General features: G+C 52.9%; 2 protein-coding genes across 12 annotated transcripts in view; one reads left to right on the top strand and one right to left on the bottom strand.

The window, feature by feature from the left end:
• The window catches only part of CTBP2 (C-terminal binding protein 2), a 168,971-nt gene extending 155,376 nt beyond the window's left edge, over positions 1-13,595 (top strand). For 9 of the 10 annotated variants that reach the window (XM_070781063.1, XM_070781060.1, XM_070781061.1 and 6 more), the window contains 8 exons: positions 1,047-1,201; positions 1,532-1,676; positions 5,463-5,669; positions 9,005-9,219; positions 9,366-9,496; positions 10,029-10,156; positions 10,675-10,792; positions 12,197-13,595. In XM_070781063.1, coding sequence (XP_070637164.1) covers positions 1,064-1,201; positions 1,532-1,676; positions 5,463-5,669; positions 9,005-9,219; positions 9,366-9,496; positions 10,029-10,156; positions 10,675-10,792; positions 12,197-12,377 — 1,263 coding nt within the window. In that variant the 5' untranslated portion in view covers positions 1,047-1,063 and the 3' untranslated portion in view covers positions 12,378-13,595. The remainder of the gene's footprint in view (positions 1-1,046; positions 1,202-1,531; positions 1,677-5,462; positions 5,670-9,004; positions 9,220-9,365; positions 9,497-10,028; positions 10,157-10,674; positions 10,793-12,196) is intronic. The other variant, XM_070781062.1, reaches the window with a different exon arrangement.
• Positions 13,596-13,824: 229 nt separating this feature from the next.
• The window catches only part of ZRANB1 (zinc finger RANBP2-type containing 1), a 69,787-nt gene continuing 65,973 nt past the window's right edge, over positions 13,825-17,638 (bottom strand). For both annotated transcript variants that reach the window (XM_070781058.1, XM_070781059.1), the window contains one exon: positions 13,825-17,040. In XM_070781058.1, the coding sequence (XP_070637159.1) occupies positions 16,822-17,040 (219 nt within the window). In that variant the 3' untranslated portion in view covers positions 13,825-16,821. The remainder of the gene's footprint in view (positions 17,041-17,638) is intronic.

The raw sequence follows: 17,638 nt of genomic DNA, 5'->3' as shown, positions 1-17,638 counted from the left end.
CCTTAGGCAGCGTGCGGGCAGGCCCGCCCCCTCGCCAGCTGTGGGGCCAGCATCCTTTGTCTCCACTGGAACCATCAGCACATGAAAACAGCTCTGGCTGGTCTAGGTAGCTGACTTGCACTGTGGTCCTTTGAGAAGATTCCTTTTGTCAAGTCCCCAGCAGGCCTCCTGCACCCCCCATCACCACCACCACACCACATGCACACCCCACACACACACTCACACTCTCATACACACATGCCCCTCCTCCACCACCTCAGCCTGACTGCTTCTCCTCACCGAGCGCAGTGGGAGGGCGCCCGTTGCCCAGGGTTTCCTCCAGGAAGCTCTTACAGGGTGTCGTTTAGTCGCTCGGTCGTGTCCACGTCTTTGTGACCCCGTGGACCACAGCACGCCAGGCTCCTCTGTGCTCCACTGTCTCCCAGAGTGTGTTCAGGTCCACGTCCCTTGAGTCGATGATGCTATCTAACCATCCCATCCTCTGTCGCCCCCTTCAATCTTTCCCAGCATCAGGGTCTTTTCTAATGAGTCGGCTCTTCGCATCAGGTGGCCGAAGGATTGGACCTTCGGCTTCCTCCCGCAGTATGCTGGCGCCCTAGCGTGTCCCTCTTGTTTCACTTCGGCACATGTCACGCGTGTTTAGAAGGGCAGCGGGGCCTGGCGGGGACAACAAGGCACAGCATAGGGGCCAAGTGAAGTCTGCTCTACCTCCAGGAGCCGTGGGCTAGACCCCCTCGGATGTCCTGAGGTCTCTGGGTCTTGGAGGTTTAGGGGCAGCCGGGCAGCCCCAAGGCTGTCCCTGGTGGCAGCAGCGGGTGTGGGCTTGACCCGATCCCACATGGCGATAGAGCTGGCCGCATGTGGCCCCGTAGGGGGGCATCTTAGCTCCTCTGTCAAAATAAGCTGCTCAGATGTTCCTTCTCTGTCTCCTGGGCTGGTCCCAGAATCCTCCCAGGAGGGACGCATGTGGATGCTGGAGTTGGGGCACCTCCCTGGGGGATCCCCGGCCACTTGGCACACGCACCCTGTCCCCTCCCTCCTCCTAGGTATCCGCCCCCAGATCATGAACGGCCCCCTGCACCCCCGCCCCCTGGTGGCGCTGCTCGACGGCAGAGACTGCACCGTAGAGATGCCCATCCTGAAGGACCTGGCCACCGTGGCCTTCTGCGACGCACAGTCCACCCAGGAGATCCACGAGAAGGTGGGCCCCGCCCCATCCTGCCCGCCCGGCTGGGGTCGCCCCTTAGGTCAGGTGGCAGCAGCTGGCACTCAGCGAGCGCCCCTGCCAGGCCCCACTTCTTTCTACCCTGGTCTCGGCTGGCCAGTGCCTTGCCCCTCGTCCCTGAGGCTGCCCCCTGCCCCCGTTCCCTGGCATCACCCAGAGTCACCAGCAGGCCCCCAGAGCCCCACCAGGGCCCTCTCCCCTAGGGGGATGCCGTGGACACCCAGGCCGCGCCCTCACCGGTCATCTTCCTGCCAGAACTCAAGGGCGATGGGGGCCTCCAACTGTGCTCTGCTCGCCCCTTCACAGGTTTTAAACGAGGCAGTCGGTGCCATGATGTATCACACCATCACGCTCACCAGGGAGGACCTGGAGAAGTTCAAGGCCCTGAGAGTGATCGTGCGGATAGGCAGCGGCTATGACAACGTCGACATCAAGGCTGCAGGCGAACTCGGTAAGTGTCCGGCGTGCCTGCTGAGTGCCCGATGGAGCAGATGAGGCCGGAACTGAGACAGCGCCCTGCTGGCTCCGGGCAGGAGGGTGGTAGCTGGTTTCAGAGGGAACCTAGCCAGCCAGACACACTTCCCTGCTGGAGGCAGAGGCCCCATCGAGGGGCCTGGGGGCTGTTCTGGGCTCTCTCACTTGGGAAGGACGTGAGCCAGATGAAGCCACAAGCCCTCCCCTGCAGAGGGGACTGCGTGAGCGGCTGCAGCCCTGTGCCAGCCAGCCAGGACCCACCAACCTGAGGTTGCTCTCGCTGAGTGCACAGCGTGGTGTTCCTGGGGTGGGGGGCGCCCTTTTCTGAGTCTCCTCAGGTCCTGGGGTGGCACCATCTCCCCAGGGCCGCCGTCCACACGGGAACCTTCCCAGGTCAGGGCAGTGCAGGGGGGCCACTGCCCAGCGTCCCCCCGCCCACCCAGCAGATGGGCACCCGAAGGCGGGGCTCCACGCCCCGAGGGAGGGCATTGGCATGGCGGCCTGGCACCTGACGTGGGCACTAAGCATGTTGGAACGTTGGCAGAGATTCAAGGGCCCAATTTGAACATTCTTTGGCATTGCCCTTCTTTGGGATTGGAATGAAAACTGACCTTTTCAGGTCCTGTGGCCACTGCTGAGGTCTCCAGATTTGCTGGCGTGTTGAGTGCAGCACTCTGAACAGCCTCATCTTTTAGGATTTGAAATAGCTCAGCTGGAATTCCATCACCTCCACTGCCGTCACCCCACCACCAAGGGGCCCAAGCTTTGACCACAGGGGTTCCCAGGCTGCCCTGCTGTCTTTGGAGGGGCCAGGGAGGTCCTGCTGGACAAGCCCTTCTGAAGTCAGCTTCCTTGCTGTCTTGAAGCATGTCGACCCAGCACCTAGTACGCAGGTTATGATCTGCCTGGTGCTCTGCAACCATGAGGCTGAGGCAGGCACCTCCCAGTGCCCAGGAACCCAGGCCTCTGAGCCCCTGCCTGCTCCAGCAACAGGCAGGAGGGTACACGTGGTGCCTGGCTCAGTCAGCTCAGTGTCACACCTGCGTGTGACCACCTACGCACGTGGGACCTGATGGTTCTGGCCGCAGCCCACTGACAGCCACCTGCTGCCTCTCCAGCTGGGTGCGCCCGGTGGGCTGCAGCTCCCTGCTGAGGTCCCCTGCGTGCCTCAGGGCCACACCCAGTTCCTGAGCCGCAGGAGGAGTTTTATGGGCACCAGCAGGAAGCAGGGGGAACCCTGACCCCAGTGGGGCCTGTTCTGAGTGGTGCTGAGTCTGGTTTGATTCTCCATGAGGGCACCGGCCTGTTGTGCGATCTGGCAGGTGCTCTGGGAGTTTGGGCCCCAGCAGGTGGGGCTTGCCGCCCAGGTGACCCCCGAGGAAAAAGCAGGAGGTGGTCCCTGCCCCTCGGGTTCTTCTCTTCCCCTCACCCATCCCGAGTGGGGTGCCTTGTGGCAGGTGGCTCAGAAGATCAATCTTGGTTTTTTCTGGGTGCCCCCTGGCCAGTCTCCAGCATCTCAACCCCTTCCCCAGGGCTCACTTGACCCTGTCCAAGAGAAGGGTCACGACAGGGGTCTGGCCGAGGGGGGCTCCCACGTCCACCCTGAGTCACTCTCAGCCCCTCTTTGTCGCCACAGAGAAGCTTGGGGAAGATGTGAGCCTCCAGAAGCATGTCTAATGTAAACTAAAATTTTCCATTTTCCCCTGGCGCCAGAAGAATGTTTTTGTTTGAAAACAAATGTTCTTTGTGCTCTGGATGGAGCTGAGGTCCCAAGTTCAAGCAGCGACTGAGAAAGTGGGGCCTGGCTCCCCGAGGGCTCTGCACCCTTCCCTCCGCCCCGCCCCCCCTTCCCGTCTCCACGGTGTGGCCCCTCGTGGCGTGGCCACCCACACGTGTATGCCATCGGGCTTCCTTGCCCAGACCCAGCTATTCCTCTGGGGCGGGGGCGGGCTGGATGGGGGAGGCGCCTGCCATCTCTGCAGTCTCGGGGGCTGCACCCGAGTGGGGCCCCGAGGCCCTTACCCCCACCCCCACCGCAGAGGCCAGCCAGGGGCCTGCAATGTCGGGTTGGAGGATGTAAACTGCGTGTCCACGGAGGCCTTTTCACTGACCCTGCTCCGATCTGATAAGAGCGCGGCTTCAGGGACATCTGCTGGGCTGTCGGAAAAGGGGTGTTTTCAAATGTGGAATCTGCGGAAGGAGCCCGGGCCTCCATCCAGCCGTCCTTTGTCTGCACGTGCCCTTCGCCACTTGTTCGGTCAGTTGACCTGTAATGAGGATGGAAGAACAGGTGGCCCATGTCTGCCCCTCTGGACGATGCCCCGGGTTCCTGGCGTGTGTTCCCAGGAAAGCAGCTCTCCTCCAGCGCGCCCTAGGGCCTGGGCAGGTAGAGGATGTGTTGCCCCAGGGTCCAGGAAGGAGCAGGATGAGGCGGACAGTGGCTGGCGAGAGCCCGGGCCCAGACCGAGCACCATCCCTCTGAGCTTTTCTGGCAAGCTTGCTGATCTGGTGTCCAGTCTGGCCCAGGTCAGCAGATGAGAGCAGAGAGCAAAAGCAGCTCCTCCTGGGGGTTTGCCAAGCTCAGGGCCGCTCTCTTGGGGTGATGACATAGAAGGGGGTGCTCCACGGAGTGGGTCCTGTGTCCTGTCCCTGCAGGACAGCTGCAGGTACCCTGTGCCCCCACCCCTGACCGGGAGACAGAGGAAGGCAGGGGCCCGAAGCTGCAGCCCTGCTGGGTTTGCTGGGTTCCTGCGCCTGGGGTTCAGGGCAGACCTTTGCAGCCAGGCCGCCACACTGGGCCATCCGGACACCTGCGTCCCTCCTGGAAAGCTGCTTGAGAGGCCGCCTCAGGCCTTTGTTGGGGCAGGGCAGGGGGGGTCATTGCAGGCCTGCTGGGCAGCTGGAGGAGCTGTCCCTCCCCGGTCTGAGAAATACTCCTCCCCCGGCCAGTGAGGAGAGTCAGTGCCCAGGCCCTTCCCACGTGAGACCTGGGGCAGGACTCCCCAAAGGCTTCCCGGTGCTGGCAGACTGGCCTTCATCTCTGCTCCTCATGCAGACCCCGAGGGCTCAGTCTTCTGCAGCTGCTGTCAGCCCTGCAATGCTTTGCAAAAGCTGGGTGGGCACCTGTCGCTCGATCTTCTTTCCACCCGAGCGGGAGAGGGGTTGGGGTCCGCGGGACAAAGGTGAGACTGGACGACAGATGCATCCTGTCCCAGCCCGCGAGCCTTGAAGGTGTTTGTTTCTAATTCTGTCTTGCCTTTTTTTTAAAAAAAGCAATAACACATTCATGACTTTAGACTCTTAGAATACAATTTTCAACAAAAGGCCAGTCTCCATACCCCAGCCCCACCTCGAGAGCAGGATCCAGGAGTTCATGCGTGGCAAGGAACCTCTGGGTCTCCAGGCCCCTAGGCCCGTCAGGGGCGGGGCCTGCTCGCTGCCTTCCTGCCACTGGAGGAAGGTGGTGGTCAGAGCTGGCTCGCTGCTCACTTCGCAGAGACGTAGGTCTAGAAGCACTGGGTGGGGGGGACGTGGGGTCAGTGAGGGGCTGAGGGGTGGTGAGCCAAGCCCTGGACAGCAATCCTCCTGGGATGGCCGTGGGGCTGGAGGCCCCCAGGCCACAGAGACCCTGACCCACAAGGACGACACGCGCACCGAGTGGCTTGCACCGGCCAACGCTGCCGCCCTGGGTGGCCTGGAAGCCCTGGCGCTTCCCCACGGAACGCGCCTGGCCTGATCCCCGCGCCTGGCCTGTCTTTCCCAGGGATCGCCGTGTGCAACATCCCGTCCGCGGCAGTGGAGGAGACGGCGGACTCAACCATCTGCCACATCCTTAACCTGTACCGGCGGAACACCTGGCTGTACCAGGCGCTGCGGGAAGGCACAAGGGTGCAGAGCGTTGAGCAGATCCGGGAGGTCGCCTCGGGGGCCGCCCGCATCCGCGGGGAGACACTGGGCCTCATTGGCTTCGGTAAGTGCGCCCCGCCCACCGCCCGGGGAGGGGCTGCCGCAGGGACCCTCGGGAAGGCTTCACTGCAGCTGTAGGAGGCCCTCTTGGGCCCAGAGGAGGGCTATGGTTGCGTGGCTTGGGAGGTCAGAGGTCAAAGCTGGCTAGGGAGCTGACCCCCAGGGAAGATGGGGACTGCTTTTGGAATACACTGCCTGATGGGTGTGGGGAAGGGAGGAGGCGGCAGGAGAGCATCCCCAGGGAGGGACTGTGCTCCCTGACCACCCCCAGGGGCAGAGGGTGAAGGGCAGTGGCGTGCTTGGCAGCTGGTGCCTGGGTGGAAACCTGGGCAGCAGGCCGGGCTGAGCACCCGAAGGTGCCAGGCAGGGGTGGGTGTTTCTGAAGGATTTCAAGCCAGACGGTCAGATCATCAGCTTGGAAAACTCACCAGGGGAAACATGAGACCCAGCTGGCCGCTCTGGGCGGGCCTGGGGCGGGTTAGCCCTGTGGGGAGCTGGTGGGGGGCCACACTGGGTGGAGAGCAGCCGGACTGCCAGGCTGTAGGCAACACAGGGGCCCGAGTCAAACAGGAGGGGGCTCTTGCTGGCTGCTGCATGTCAGTCCTGCTCCTTCCAGTTCTGTGACCTTGAGGAAAGGTCAAGAACTCTACCTCAAGGACCTTCCAGGACTGGACCTCTCTCTGCCTCAGTCTCCCCCGTCTGTACATTGGGGATGAGTGATACACAGCAGCTGCCCCTTAGAACTCAAAGAAGGCATGAGAATCTCATGGGGTCGGTGCTGTCTGCAGGGCTTGGCTTCCAGAAGGTTCCCCCAAGCTGTTCCTCAGCCCTGAGCTTGGAGCTCTGTCTCTGAATAACAGGACCCCTGGGATGGCCATGGTGCCACCTTCAACAGGTAGAGGGAGCGTCTTCCAGGAACGCACATCTTTCCCGCACCTGAGTCTTGAGTCTAAGAGCCCAGGTGTCGGGTGATCACACTCGCGGAGGTAAACTTGTTACAAGAGTCCAGCTTTGTTTTTTCTTGAGTGGAAGGTGGAAAAGGACTAAGAAACGCTGGTGCCGAGCCGTAGCACCCTCTGCTGGTGCCGAAGGGCTTCCTGCTGCTCTAGGAGGTGGGCCTTGGAACTGGTTCTTAGACCATCATGTGTTCTTGCCCCCGGTGGGCTCTGGCCACCATTAAGACCCTTGCCATGCGAGTGGCCTGGCCACATGGAAGAACACTCGTTTCCATGGCTTCTGACCAGGCATCACAGCAGGTTCTTAGAGGGGTCATTTCTCGCACTGTATCCTTCCCCATCCGCCTTCTGAAAGCCAGTCCCGTGATGCCAGCCCACCTGCTGCAGGCTGTAATCCAAGCCCCCCACCCCCACCCCGGTCACAGCGCCCCATACACCGTTTCTCCCTGCTGCCTCTGCTGGTCTCTCTCTAGCTTCCCAGAACTGCAGGCGGATCCGAGACAGGAGGGGGCTTGGTCGTGGGCAGCCTCGCCCCCTGCTGCCCGCCATCCAGGGCTGGAAGCACCCACTTGCCTAAGACTCTGCCCAGCTGCAGCAGCGGGCCCCCGAGTGTGGAGCAGGTGCCGCCAAACCCAGTTCATGCCATCACGTGGGGCCCTGGACGGGCCATCCCGAGCTTGACCCCGGCCCGCACTGGCCCAAAGGCAGTGATCAAGGCCAGCCTCCAGGTTGGGGACGAGCATGCAAGTCTGGAGGGAAGGCCTGCCGTCAGTGACAGCGTGTGTACACAACACAACTCACACACCACACCACACCACACGCACGCGCCAGGACAGTTGGGATCTCCGACACTGGGTTTGACCTCCAAGTTGCGAACAAGCTTGAAAATATGAAGGGAAAGCCTGCCATCGGGGACAGTGTGTACACACACCAAGGCCAGACTGGGTTTTGACCAAGTCAGTAAGAGAATTCAGCATCAGGTATTGTACAGTTTAGTCAGGAAAGCCCCATGGTGGAAAGATGAGCGTCTGTGAATTTGCGAGCCGCAGAGCCGTGAGACGTGACGTTGAAACTGGCCGTGACCCTCAGCCCCTGGAACCGCCACCCAGACCCCGTCTCCCCTTAAAGCGTCAGGACACGGGGCAGTGGGGGTGGTGCTGAGGACCCACGAAGCAGAGTTGGGGGTGTTCTGGTATTGGCTGTGAGCTCCCAGCAGCCGCGTGGCGGGGCCGTGTCCCACATCTCAGGTTCATTAGAGGAGGGTCTTTCGGTCGCCCTTGTTCCGGCCCATCTGTCATGGCAGCTCTTCTGCCGCGTGTGGCTGTAGTTCCTGCTTCACTGTGTGTGAGTGGTGACCCTGGGGACGGCTGGCATGAGGAGTATCCTGGTGACCCCTGCAGCTGTCCCTTCCGAAGGGCCTTCTGAAACCTTCGCCTCCAAAGCACAGCCGCTGTTACCAGTGCTGCCTGTTGAGATGCCGGTTCCGCTGGAGGGGGAGCCGGTCCGCCACCCCCTGCCCTCCGGTGGGCTTCCTGTCCCTTTCCCCTCCTGCACAGTGGAGCAGTGGTCTTCCCACCAGGATTTATTCTGTGCTGTCCCCGAATTGGCCCCTTCAAACATCATTCACACCATTTTGTGTTCCAGCTGAAAACTGCTTTGGAAAGTAAAGTGCTCCACCCCTGGGGGTCAGTGGGAGTCAGGGAAGCCTTTGCGTCCTGTTAGGTGACTTGTGGGCCCAGTCCACACTCCACACAAGCTCAGAGCCCCACCAGACCGGTTCCCCATGGCAATGAGCGCTCAGGCCAGAGTGCAGTGATCAGTTTACCCCCTTCATGAGCAAACAAACCTGGTGGTAATTACATAAGAGAACAGTCCTGGTTCAACAGTGAGAGCAATAACGAGATGAAGCTCAGCTTAAGAAGGCTGCTGTGTAAGCAAACAAGGAGGGGAAAGATAAATACGGAGGGAGAGAATGCTGGTGGTTGGGAGGCAGGAGACAGACACGTGGAGGCCACTGGATTGTTCTCTCTGGTTATGTTTGAAAATGTGCATAACAATGACTGTTTGAAAAAAAGCAACATCTGATAGTAAGTACACTTGATCAGCATTGCATTGCTCACCCAGGGAGCTGGCCTGGCTTCTGCCCAAGTGACCCTGGAAGGAAGAAGTGCTGGCGTGGCATTGCCAAACCTTGGGTGTTCAGGTCCTTCAGCAGCCACCACTGCTTGGCTCCAACTGCCAGCAGGCACGGCCAGCCCAGCTTCCCAGTCCCAGAAATGCAGGCAGCAGAGGTGGGGCACACCCCGCAAGGCCCCCCAGCCTGGTGACGAGGAGCGGCAGGAGGGGCCGGCCTCACTCACCGGGACGCTCTCTTTCCGCACAGGTCGCACGGGGCAGGCGGTTGCCGTTCGAGCCAAGGCCTTTGGATTCAGCGTCCTATTTTATGACCCCTACTTGCAGGATGGGACGGAGCGGTCCCTGGGCGTGCAGAGGGTCTATACCCTGCAGGACTTACTGTACCAGAGCGACTGCGTCTCCCTGCACTGCAATCTCAACGAGCATAACCACCACCTCATCAATGACTTCACTATAAAGCAGGTAAATGGAAACGACACTGGAGAACTTCTCTCCAAATGAAGGGGAAATGGGAAACTCCTGCAGCCCCACCTCCCTCCTGAAACCTCCCGAGGGGGCAGCATCTGCTCACCAGCTTCTCTCCCACCCTGCCCCCCTCACCCCCCTAGATGAGGCAAGGCGCCTTCCTAGTGAACGCAGCCCGCGGTGGACTGGTGGATGAGAAAGCCTTAGCCCAAGCCCTCAAAGAAGGCAGGATACGAGGGGCGGCCCTCGACGTGCACGAGTCGGAGCCTTTCAGGTTGGTTTGGGGAGACTGTGGAGATGTTTGCAGCTGGAGCTCAGGACTCACACAGGGACTTGTAGGACCCAGGTCCTCACCCAACTCCTCGCTGTGAACTTGGGGCAGCTGCCCAGACAGGTCCTGGGGAGGAGGCTTTAACCAGAGGCTAAAGGACTCCATTCTAAGGGCTGTACTGTATTCTCACAAAGGGTAAAAGGGCTAGAAGTTCCCCCAAAGATCACCAGAAAGGGGGCCGGCAGAAAAATAGGGAGAGCAGGCTGTGTCCACAGCCCGACCATCCCAGTGAGAGGCAGGCCAGTCAGTCCTCCAGAGAACTGTTTCCTCTTCCTGAGTACTCCTGACATTGTCATTACAGAGCAGTTGTATGAGTGGGTTCTGAAAGTCCCAACCCCATAGAACACACCCTGCAGAATCCCTGTTTTATCTGCGTCAGCTAACATCCCACATGGCCAAGAGCTCCTGTTTGACCAGTCGGACAGGGAGTGATGTGCACTCGTCTCATTTCCTATGTTTTTGTACATTCACCCAGCTTTGCTCAGGGTCCCTTGAAAGATGCACCGAATCTCATCTGTACTCCCCACACAGCCTGGTATAGTGAGCAAGCCTCACTGGAGATGCGGGAGGCGGCCGCCACCGAGATCCGCCGGGCCATCACAGGTGAGCAGGCCGCAGACGTCAGGGTGAGAGGGCTTGCCGTGGGCAGGAATTGCTTTTAGGGGTCAAGTCGAAGAAATGTGTTAATTAGGCCGTGCTTCTTTCAGAGGAAACCAATCCCCTTTTGTATTACCCAACGTGAAGTTTTGCGGACCTGGAGGGGGAGCCGCCCTTCTGTTAGGCTGAGGGACCCATGTGGCTCAGACCTGTAACAGGTCGTATGCTGGGAAATTATGAGCCAGCCCTTCCTGTTAACCAGTAGGAGACTTGGGGAAGCTTCCCTGGAGGCTTAGTGGTTGGAACTCTCCCTTCCAGCGCAGGGTGTGCGGGTTTGATCCCTGGTTGGGAGCGAAGATTCCCACATGCCTTGTGGCTAAAATACCAAAACATACACAGTATTATAAACAAGACTTTTAAAATGGTGCAGAAGTAAAGAGACTAGCGTGGTAGCTGTTCCCCCAAAACAGCTAAGTATAATGTTTAACTTCATTGTATGATTAATTTCAATCGTCTTATTCCAGGTCGCATCCCAGAGAGCTTAAGAAACTGTGTGAACAAGGAATTCTTTGTCACAACAGCTCCCTGGTCAGTAATAGATCAGCAAGCAATTCATCCAGAGCTCAATGGTGCCACATACAGGTGAGGAGAGGAATGGCCAGGGCCCTGCTCCCCAGGGGTGGGGTGGGGGTGGGGGGCATAAAGCCAACGGGAGCACTGGCGGGAAATCCAGTCCCGTCCCCTCATCCCTGGCTTCGGTGGAGCAAATTTTAAGTTTTGGGGCAGGGCTGAGAATTGAAATTTCTATTTTAAAGGATACAGACTTTGAACCACTGTGCCAGGATGTGATTAAATATTTAGTGTGTGTAACAGGACCTGTACATGAAAGCTCCTGCTCTGGGCAAGCAGAGCTAAGTTATTTCTTCCCAGGTCCCATGGCTTTATTTACATTTCACAGGTTCTATTAAAGTTCCGCTTGTGTTTTATCCCCATAAGCATTTTCAAGCCACACTTGAGCCCAGCCCCAGGTTGGATTCCCCTGTACCCTTTAAGAGTCACATCCTAATTATTCGTCTAGACACAGCAAGGCTCCTTGGCCCCTAGGAAAATTGCTTGTGCTGGAAGGGCTTGCAGCTCACAGGGATCCTGTCTGGCAAGAGTCCCCTTGCGTGGTCCCTGACCAGACTCACTGTCACAGGCTCCAGGATGCGGAGTAGCATAGCTTCCAGAGGGGAACACCATCCCCTTTACCGCAACTGTGAAGGGCTGGGTAACTCAGATGAATTCTAAAGCCCCTGCCTCATAAGTACGTTCTGTCCTCAAAAAATGTGCATGTACCGAGTCACGTTTGTGCACTGCGTACACACACAGCCATCCCTGTGCCTGCAGTGTAAGACGAACCCGTGTGCAGCTGCCCTCCAGGTATCTTCAGGGGGCCAGGCCTCCAGCCCATCGCCAGCTCACCATCGGCCCTGCTGCCCTTCCGCATCTGTTACAGGAGCACATAACCAACCAGTGTAGGACGTCACACTTAGTAAGCGCACTTCAGGCTATTAGTGAAGTGCAAGTCACTCAGTCGTGTCTGACTCTTTGCGACCCAGGCCAGAATACTGGAGTGAGTGGCCTTTCCCTTCTCTGGGGGATCTTCCCAACTCAGGGATCGAACCCAGGTCTCTTGCACTGCAGGCAGATCCTCTACCAGCTGAGCCACAAGGGAAGCCTATGCTGTTAGGAAATCATTAAATCCATTGACAATAGAAGACCCGGAGAACTTGAGTCTGTTTCGTACAGAAATGTTTACCCAGTGCAACACAGTTTCCCCAAACACAGTTAGTATGGGTTATTCACCGTCGTCTAAAAGCTACAAAATTAGTGCTTTATTGTTTATGAATTAGATGTCAGTGTTTAAATTTCCTGTGTGTATTCCTCCTTGCTTTGCAGGTAGGAAATTATTATTATATACATTCCATAAAAAAGGCAGAGCCAAGAGGTTGGCAACTTCCTGACCCTGAACTTAACCAGCCCTTTCTCTTGTGTGCGCCTCAGATACCCGCCAGGCATCGTGGGCGTGGCTCCGGGAGGACTTCCTGCTGCCATGGAAGGGATCATCCCCGGAGGCATCCCGGTGACCCACAACCTCCCCACGGTGGCACATCCCTCCCAAGCTCCCTCTCCCAACCAGCCCACGAAACACGGGGACAATCGAGAGCACCCCAACGAGCAATAGCAGCGAGTGATGAAAGGTAATCATTCAGATACACCTGGGACCAAGAGACAGTGAAAAATGAACTAAGAGAAAAGGAATTTGACAGTCTTTTTAACTGATTCTGGACATATGCATCATTGACGTTGCAGTGTTACAGCTACAGAAGAGCTAGAAGCCGAGACGTGGGAAAACTGAAGATGTCGTCGTCTGCTTGCGGAAGCGCTGAAAGAGACTAGGACGTGATTTATTAACGACCAACTTCTGTTATTGTGTGTTAAGTTTTTCATCTGTGCATCAAATCACAAAGAATAAATAGATCTTTTTCCTTTATCAGTCCCTTGGGCACAGGAGGTCCTGAACACCTTGCTCTAGAATGTTGCATCAGGAGTTCCAAACATCAAAATAAAATATTAAGAGGAAATCCCCACCCTATGACTCTAGTCCCTTCGGTCCACGGGGCTGGTTACCTCTTTTGCTAATAGGAAGATTAAATTACTACAAAATGGGGAGAAAGCTGTCTGCCTGTGTTAGACACCGCGAGCACGGGATTGAAGACAGTACAGGCTCCTGTACAGAGAATTCTCTCCCATCTGAACTGCGTACTGAGCGGGCAAGTTGGTTGTGAGTTCAGTAAAACCCTCTGATGATGCAAAAAAAGAAAAAAGTATTAAGTTTCACAAGCTGTTTGTACTCAAATATATTTTCTCAGTTTCAGATCCTCAGCTATTTTATTGAGTGGAAAGTCTTGAACTGAAAGGGTTCAAGAAGAATAATGTTGCATTTCCTTATGTCTCAGGAAACACTTTTTATGGTAACTTGTCAGATTGTCTATGAACAAACCCACTTTTTTAGACATTGATAAAGTCTTCTTTTCTTCACGTGATATTTTATACAAGAACACTTCAGGTGTGTTATTAGATGTGACTGATTTTAACAAATCCTATTAGATTTGTATCAACTAGTTACATGTTATATTCATAGTCTTTTGTGAATCATCGCCTTTTTGTTTAAAAGATGGCCTATTTTGAGCCTTTGTATAGGTACATTCCTGTTTTTGTGACAAAAAGAAAAAAAAAAAACCTTTAAAACTGTCCCAAACAGAAAAATAATGGCTATCAGAAATATGTTTTGTTTTAGTGTGAGTTACCGTTACTGTATTTGTTTATTGTAAAGGTGGACATTTAGCGTTCAGTGCAGTTTTCAATAAAAAGTAATAAAAATTTCTGTTAAGCTTTGAAATTCAAGTACATCTCACTAATGTAAAAGTTCTCTCGAGATGTTAACTCAATTAGCCCATTTCTTTCCCAACTCTTGTTATTCCCAGGTTCAAAGATTAACAATACTTTCCTATTTCATAACCAGACTCAAGAATGCTGATAATTACTTCATGTGATAAACCAAAACTTCACATATGTCCATTCTTAAGATGAAATGGGTGGATTAGAACTAATTCAAGAAACAAAATTGGTCAAGTTTTAGTTTTGATTTTAATTTACCCAAAAGTAAAATTACCTGACCCAAGCATTAATGCAGGAAAGGGAGGTGAATCTCAAAAAATTGTTTGTAAATGATATTTACAAAGAAATGTTGCAAAATAATTAACATCAGTCATTTCCATGTGTGAAGAACTTTCAGTTGATTTAATAAGTCTTCCTTTCTTAAATAGCATTAAATCCCTTCTGTAAATGCTGGTTAAGTCCATCAAGTCCAGATATCAAACACCTTTACAACTGCCCCGCCTCTTTCCATTTAAAAAAAAGTCATGGCAACTGAAAACATCAACCTCCTCACTCATTTTAAGGTGGTGGTCCTATCCCAACTTTCCCGTGAAAAATTACATTAAAGCCACCTGACGTGGATCGAGGTGGAGCGCATGGTTACTGACCTGTATCACCACTCCGGGGAGCGGAGCGGCGGTTCGCTGTCATCTTCATAACCACTTGTCAAGCGTAATCAGTGCAGGGATGACATCTGCACACCAAGGAGGCCCCACCCGCCCATGCGCAGCAGTATCCCCTTAACACAGACTCGTCTGTCACAGGATGAGCCTAAGAGCCAAAGACATGAAAAGGCAGGCAGGCCCACATCCTGTCTTTTAATTTGAACAGAAACCACCACGCTGTATTCTCCCAAGAGGAACCGTAAAGTCAAGTCCATACAGTTCAGGTATTACCGTCCAGAGTCAACCAAAAGACACTGAGTTATCTGTCACCCCGCCACATGGAATCTGAGAAAGGACTGCAAATTCTGTCTTGGGATGATAGTTATGGCTGTTTGATAGTTCAAGAGCTTAACATAGCATTGACTCACCAAAATGTTAGCCTTTACCAGCCAATCTGCTGTGAAAACCATTTAAAGCTCCGCCAAGTCTGAAGCCTAAGAACTGGAGCGTATATATATATATATATATATATATACACACACACACATACACACACACATATATAGTTCTTTCCCACAGGGAAGAATGCTGTACCTGTTAAGCTAGATGTGGCCAGGGTCACTGATCTATAAGTAGAGGCACCTCAGGGGACACATCACTCAGCAGACACAGCACGTGGAGGCCGAAGACCGAGCTGCGGCTTCCCAAACAGCACTGACTATCCTGGAGACCCTAGCCACCAGATGCTTCTCCCTCAAACCTTTCCTCTGTCTTCTTCAACTGGCTTAACCGCAACTAGAATGGGTTGTCTGGCCACTAAAGAATTCTTCCTATATATGAAGAAAAGTTCATAGGGATGCTATGCTAAGTAGTCAGAATGGCAGCCTTCTAAATCCTTAATTACTGTCCAAAACGAAAGCAAACCAGAGGATCAATTTTGTAAGAAAACATCAGCCCCTTGAAACAGTAGCATACCAATATTATATCAAAATTCATTTATATGGGATCCAATTGCAAATATTCTTCCTGCAAGTTTTAGCATGCAGCAGCAGCAATCTTTCATCCTGGAAACACCTTTCAGGGAGGGAAGAAAGAACTAAAGAGATGACATCTCACAGGTATTTTACTATTTTTAGTATTTCAGCATCAAATCTGAGGTTGTGCACATTTCAATACCATCTAAATAGAACTTAGAAGAAAACAAGAAGCAAATATTAAAAGGTTTTCACAGCCTTTTTATCAAAGGGAAAGAGTGTGTATGTGTGTTTGAAATTCCTTGCCACATCAATAGTCTACAAAGTGCTTATCAGGACACTAAGTCTTTTTGTGTTCCTGAGATAGGTCTGAAATTTTTACCCAGTATTGAATGTATACCTGAAGTGGTCAAATAATACTTTTACAGAAAGTTTTTCTACCTAAGATTATAGTTATAACTTTAAATAAGAATGGCCACAATTAACCAACATGCAAAAATTCTCAGACTACTCACTGAGAAATTCATTATACAATGCATTTAAACCACCTTACTGCATTCTTAAAATCTTTATTCTATTCTGAACGGAAATTCGCAATTAGCCCAAGCAAAGGCATGCCTTTCTAACACAATTTGCTTAAAGCAGAGTTGATGATAAAGAATCCAAAGACCCTCTGCACGACAACCTGGGAGTCTAATGTCCACAGAGGCAAGTGAGCAGACTTCACATAATTCATTCAGTTCAAGTGGGCTGGCTCCCCAACCACTGCCCTAATGTATATCCATGGGGTAACTACTCACAAGGAGACTGCTGCCCAGAGTCTGGTGGAGGAAGCCTCAGTTTAAGAGCACTCTTCCAAACAAATAAATACCTAAATACCAAAAGGCGGCTTATCAGAAACTGAAAAAGACAAAATAAGAGAAACCAAAACCCTTTTCAAAACAAGGGAATGATGTCTACATGAAGTTCACTCAATAAAAAATTCTGACTTTTCTTACAGTTTGTTCCTTAAAGATTTGATTTTATTGGGCACAACAGGAACTAAATTACTAATAAAAAATAAAAGCTTGTTTTTATTTTTATGTTTTGCTATGGATAATTTGTACAAAAAGTTTCCAAATCTCTACCGAGCTCTAGTGAGACAGAATGTAAAATGGATCTTTTCAGATGGAAGTAGAATGCCAGGTTCTACTTTAAAAAGAATTATCTCAAAGGAACAAAGAGTGACCTGCCATGTGCTTTTGGAGGTGCCCATGCTGGAAAAACTTCTCAATAATATGAAGATGCTGGTACAACTTTTCCTATTACACAACTTCTTACACAACCACATGCGTTACATTTATAGACAGATTTACAATCTGAAAGGAAAAAAGTTCTGTCTTAATAAAATTAGTTTTTTGTTTCTTTTTTACAAACTGTAGTCCAAAGTTCTGTCTCCTCATGCAGCAGACACATCGTCTCTGTTGGGTATGGATCAGAAAAAACCCTTCCAAGCAGAACCTGCCAGGTTCGCTTCATTCCATGCCGTGTGCTCTGCTTGGAGCAACACACTCATGTGGGGTCCCGCACAGAGCTGATACCTTGGTCTTCTGTTCTTGGATTTTTTTTTTCATTCATCTTCATCATCTTCGTCTTCCTCTCCATCAGATAGGGATGTACAAGGCCGGATCTGTCGGTAGCGGTCAAGCCATTTTTCTACCATTTGCGTGACCAGGGGGTGATTTCGCCGCCGAGAGCTCTTCTGCATGGCCACGAGAACGCCTCCCTCAGTCACGCAGCAGTCCAGCCACTCCCTGAGCAGTTTTTCTTGCTGTTCCTCATTACCTAGCTTTTAGAGGAATGTGAAGAAAAGGAAAAATAATATGACAGATCAGAGATCTGACAGGAAAAATTTCATAGAGACCTACAGCTGGTATGATTAACGAAAGGGCCAGAGCAACGAAGTGTTTCAACCTAGGTTCTACTCTCATCAATTTTATGTTTAAAACCCTATGGGTAAAATGTCAACTTGAAAATTCACAGACAAACCTAGAGGGAAGAACGGCCTAATGATAAGTTCATTTGTTTGATATAATGGCAAAAAGGAAGTGTTCTCCAATACATTGATTCTGGCAAAGAAAAGACTAGAAAGAAAAGTTGCAGCTTCAAAAAGAACAAGGTAAGTTTGCTCAGAAAGCTATGTACAGGGTGAAGTTACAAAAATTATCTATGAATTTTTTTCTTAATGTTATGCTTATAAAAGTTTTATAATAATTACTATATTAAATAAAAGACCAATACTTTTTATAAGAATATGGGTTTTCTGTGAGTATTCTTTCACACCTTCTCATCACTTCCCTGCAGCTACAGGGAGCTCCTACCTGCTGCTCCCACCACTGCCCAGGTACCTAGTCTCACCTGAGCGGCCAGTGCGCCTCTTCTATGCA

Source organism: Bos indicus, chromosome 26, assembly GCF_029378745.1.
Source record: "Bos indicus isolate NIAB-ARS_2022 breed Sahiwal x Tharparkar chromosome 26, NIAB-ARS_B.indTharparkar_mat_pri_1.0, whole genome shotgun sequence".
Lineage (NCBI taxonomy): Eukaryota > Metazoa > Chordata > Mammalia > Artiodactyla > Bovidae > Bos > Bos indicus.
Note: the sequence above shows the minus strand (reverse complement) of the source record. Positions and strands in the feature narration are given on the sequence as shown.